Here is a 4,820-nt window from a genome sequence, read left to right on the forward strand (position 1 = left end):
GCATGTGCCCTGACCTGAAATTGAACCTTGACCTCCTGGCTCATAGGGGACGCTCCAGCACTGACCCATGTGCAGCTGGGCTGATGATGTTTCTCTCTCCTTGATGTTTCTACCTCTCTAACCCTCTCTCTTCCTCTCTCTTTCTCTCAAAATCAATCAAAACATATATTTTTTTAAAAAAGGCCCAGGCAGCAGGAGAAAGCCCCCAGGCAGAGTTGCAGGAGCCTGCCGTTAGCAACCTGGGCAGAAGGGATGCAGGCAGGCAACCGCCGTATCTGCAATGGAGTTGGCCCTTCTGGGTCCTTCTGAGCGAGGCTCAAACAGTGCTCTGACCACCAGACAACCATGAATGGAAACTTTATTGCTCCAACACTTTACATGAATGTCACCAACACCTCGTTGGGCAAATATATAAAAAGCACACTCATCTCAACTTCTCCACTAATGCACTGTACAGATGATTCCCAGGCCGCACCCCAGCACACCGGGTGCCCTTCAGGGGCAGCAGCTGCACTTGCTGGAGCCTCCTTTGCAGATGCAGCCCTGGGCACACTTGGCACAGCCCGGGGGGCAGCAGGAGCAGCAGCCTGGAAGGGTCGGGAGATGGACAGATCAGCTTGCGGTCCACACTGCTTGCTCTCTTACCACCTCCCCTCCCACTGCTCAGAGGAAGTGGGAAAAGAAGAACCTGCCATGGGCTTCAATCCGCAGTCCCAAAACCCTGGGACCGGACGCTGAGGGATGTTAGAGCTGGAAGGCATCTCAGAGACCATGCGGAGTCCATCAGAGGCCCAGAGTGGGGCCAGGGTTTGCCCAAGGGTATTGGACAGTGGCTGATCCGGGACCCAACCCCAGAGCTGCTGACTCCAGGCCAGTGCTCTCTCCCCATCTCCGCTGGGCAGGCTGGAACCGCCCCGCAGTCCTCCCAAATGGGCCAAAGGCACCCAGATCCCCTCCCTCCCACCATGGCTGGGGGTTGTGGATGGAGGGAACAGAGTTTCCTAGCGCCTGGCCCTCGGTGCCCCGGTCGCCAGACTCACTTTTTCGACATGTTTTACAGTTGCAGGTTGTGCATTTGCAGTTGTCTCCACAGATGCATATTCCTCCTGGAAGAGAGGACAGAGCACAAACGTGAGGACCAAGGCGGACCTGCAGAGCGCCCCCGTGGCAGGGTCTCCGGGCCGTCGCTGGGCCGTGCTGGGCAAGAGGGGAAGATGCTGCCAAGCATCATTCCAAGCGGGGGAGGACCACCCAGTGGTTCCCAGTCCCCAGGATCCTCGTTAACATGCAGATTCCTGGGACCAACCTTTGAGATGTTCTGATTCAAAGATCTGGGTGGGAAAAGGGAGTCAGTATATATATTTTAAATATTTTTATTGATTTCAGAGAGGAAGGGAGAGGGAGGGAGGGAGAGAGAGAGAGAAAGAGAGAGAGAGAGAGAGAGAAACATCAATGATGAGAAAGTATCATTGATCGGCTGTCTCCTGTACACGCCCCCCGGGATTGAGCCCACAGCCCTTGACCGGAATTGAACCTGGGATCCTTCAGTCTTCAGGCTGTTGCTCTATCCACTGAGCCAAACTGCTGGGGCAGTATTTTTATTTTTATTTTTATTTTTTAAAATATATTTGTATTGATTTCGGAGAGGAAAGAAGAGGGAGAGACAGATAGAAACATCAATGATAAGAGAGAATCATTGAGCCCTAACTGGTTTGGCTCAGTGGATAGAGCGTTGACCTGCGGACTGAAGGGTCCCAGGTTCGATTCCAGTCAAGGGCATGTACCTTGGTTGCAGGCACATCCCCAGTAGGGGGTGTGCAGGAGGCAGCTGATCTATGTTTCTCTCTCATCGATGTTTCTAACTCTCTATCCCTCTCCCTTCCTCTCTGTAAAAAATCAATAAAATATATTTTAAAAAAAAGAGAGAATCATTGATTGATTGCCTCCTGCATGCCCCCTACTGGGGATTGAGCATGCAACTAGGGCATGTGCCCTGACCAGGAATCGAACTGTGACCTCCTGGTTCTGAGGTCAACAGTCAATCACTGAGCCACGCAGACCTGGTGGAAGTCAGTATTTTAAAAGAGCAACACAGGTGATTCTACTGTAGAATCCAGTTTGAGAACCACTGGGCTAGGGCCATCTCCACCAAGTCCAAGTTCCCACAGGAACCATTGAGGAAACTGAGACCAGGAGATACTAAGTGTCAGAAAGGATTGCAGCAATGGACCAGAACCAGGTTTCCAGGACGTGGGCTGGAGCCCTTCCCCTGTCCTGGTGGCTGCCTTAGGGGCCTGCTGCTAGGTGCCCCCCACAGTCATTCCAGAGCCAGGCTATCAATTCTAGCAAATGAGGCTGGTAGCCAACAGAAGATGGGGGCTGCCCCAGAGGTCCCCAGTCTGAAACAAACACCACTGGTGGCTCCTACCTGCAGGAAGGAGGCCTGAACCAGACACCTGCAGGCTCTGCAGCCTCCCTGGGGGAAGCTGGGGCACAGTCCCAAAGCCCACGGGTGGGCATCCTTTTAAAAAATGTCTATTTGTATTGATTTCAGAGAGGAAGAGAGAAGAGAGAGAAACATCAGTGATGAGAGAGAATCATGGATCAGCTGCCTCCTGCACGCCCCACACTGGGGACAGAGCCTGCAACCCTGGGCATGTGCCCTGACCGGGAATCGAACCGTGACCTCCCGGTTCATAGGTCGACGCTCAACCACTGAGCCACACCAGCCAGGCCAGGGCGGGCATCCTTACTCACCAGACAAGCAGGAGCACTCCCCAGGGTCCATGGTCCAGGTGTCCGAGGGGCTCGGGTGTGTCTGTGATGGAGAAAGGAGGTGAGTGAGCAGCCGCTGGAGGCTGCTATTTATAGCCCAGCAGCTGCTGGTGTAGGTTCGCCCCACCTCCCCCTGGGGCCAGACGCTTTGCGCTTTGCATGCGGCTGAGCCAGACACCACAGGGGAGAGCAGTACAGTCATCCAGGTGGCTTTTTATCACTGAGGATGCGGGTGACTGCCCCCCTCCCACACGCCCACCTGCCAAGGTGTCAGGGATCCAGGCTCAGGCTCAATGGCACCTGGGGGCTCAGGTTGGCAGCTACATCCACCCAGTGTCCCTGTCCTGTGCATCCTATTACCTGCCCTTTCTGCTTCCTCCTTCACAGGGGCTGCTCCCGCCCTGGCTCAGGGTTGTCTTCTGGCTCCCCTGGTTGGCAGGAGGGGCTGGGTCCTAGTTCTGGGCTTTGGAAGACCCCACTTGGGCCTTCTTCTGGATGTGACTTCCAGTCCCCATGGGTGAGAAGGCCAAAAGTCAGGGGCATGTGCCACCTGGAGCCCGAACCCTGTCTGACCTCAGTTTACTCATCTGCAATCAAGCTAATGAAAAGGAGAGCCCTACAGCCCTGGCCCCGTTGTGTGGCTTAAATGAGAGAATGCCTATTAAGGACTCAGTTCAGCACCTGGCACATAAATATTATTAGTATTATTACTATTATCATTACCTGTGCCTATTACAACTTGGCAGCCATCCACCCATCTGTACGTTTCAGGCTCATGGGCCAGCCCTGGGGTCCTGGGCAGGGTGCATTCATCAGCAGTAAATATTGGGGAGAGTTGTCATCTCTGGGGTCCCTGCTTCTAAGCTCCACCTAATTATTTTCTGGGTCCCCGGTTCTGGGGGCCACGGGGCCCTGACTCCCCTTGCTGCAGTTTCCATGTTTGGAGGCAAAGTTGACCTTCCACCTACAGAGCCCTGTCATGGGGGTTTTGTGGCCGCCTCCATAAGGCTAGGCGCGAGAGGTGGGTGGACAAAATCAGAGCAGGCAGGGACCCTTGGATCCTGCATGGTCAGCATTAGAGGATCCCTGAGAAGCCATGGGCCAGGCCCTTGTTGTTCAAATGGGGAAACAGAGGCCCAGGGAGACAGTCGATCCCCCGTCACTGGGCATAGTGGCATAGTGGTGCCAGGGGCATTTGGACCTGGCTCCTCGGCCATTGCAGCACCCACACTCTAGGTGTAAGGCACTCCTGACAGAACTGTTCGGCAGTTTGGAGCCTGTGGCATTCAGTTACTTCATTATTAAAAAGTTCAAACATACTCAAAGCACCGAGAACAGTGTTACAAACACCACCGTGTCTGCCACCCAGAATTAATAGATGTCAACGCCGTCATATTTGCTTCGACTCTTTTATTTATAAGAAATAAAAAATTAGCAGGCGCAAGGCTTTAAATGTTGTCTGTGCGCTGGGGCTCCCAATGTACCCCTCCAGGTGGCCTCTCTTTTGAACTCCAGATCCAGGTTCCACACGGATGCCCAACAGCATCTCACACGTGGCATATCCTGAACCGAGCTCCCGCTCCCGGCCTCCGCTCCAACCAGGCCCTCCCACAGTCTGCTGCCTCCATTGCCCCCTGGTTTGAGCCAGCATCATCTCCCACGCAGATTCAACACTCATTTCCTAAGCGGCCACCTGTGTCTGCCCTTGGCTTGGACCCTTATGCAGCATTGTCTTTATTATAAAACTGCTGCAAGGAATATCCCTGTTCATGTCACGTACCTGAGTGTACAAGGCTCACTCATCCTTAGAAGGAGGATGGCGAGGGTGTAGGGAAACAAGTGCTCTCCAAAGATCCTATCCTAATTTAGCAATTTCTGAGAGTCGCCATTTCCCTATCTCCTCCTCCAATACTTCCTATGGTCAGACTTTGAAATGTTTGCCCATCTGGTAAGTGTAAAGAAGTGCAATGTATCTCACTGAGGTATGATTTGCATGTTCCTGCCTCCCACCATCCATTAACACCCAGAGTGTGAGCCATGGGCTA

General features: G+C 53.5%; 1 protein-coding gene across 1 annotated transcript; it reads right to left on the reverse strand.

The window, feature by feature from the left end:
• Positions 1 to 329: 329 nt before the first annotated feature.
• LOC118674464 (metallothionein-4) lies at positions 330 to 2,946 on the reverse strand. The gene is made up of 3 exons (XM_036346309.1): positions 2,758 to 2,946; positions 1,041 to 1,106; positions 330 to 587 (listed from the first exon to the last, which is right to left on the reverse strand). The coding sequence occupies exons 1-3, from the start codon at positions 2,786 to 2,788 to the stop codon at positions 496 to 498; spliced, it is 189 nt and encodes a 62-aa protein (XP_036202202.1). The 5' UTR covers positions 2,789 to 2,946; the 3' UTR covers positions 330 to 495.
• Positions 2,947 to 4,820: the final 1,874 nt, after the last annotated feature.

The sequence above is a fragment of the Myotis myotis genome, unplaced genomic scaffold, assembly GCF_014108235.1.
Source record: "Myotis myotis isolate mMyoMyo1 unplaced genomic scaffold, mMyoMyo1.p scaffold_m19_p_19, whole genome shotgun sequence".
Taxonomy (NCBI): Eukaryota; Metazoa; Chordata; class Mammalia; order Chiroptera; family Vespertilionidae; genus Myotis; species Myotis myotis.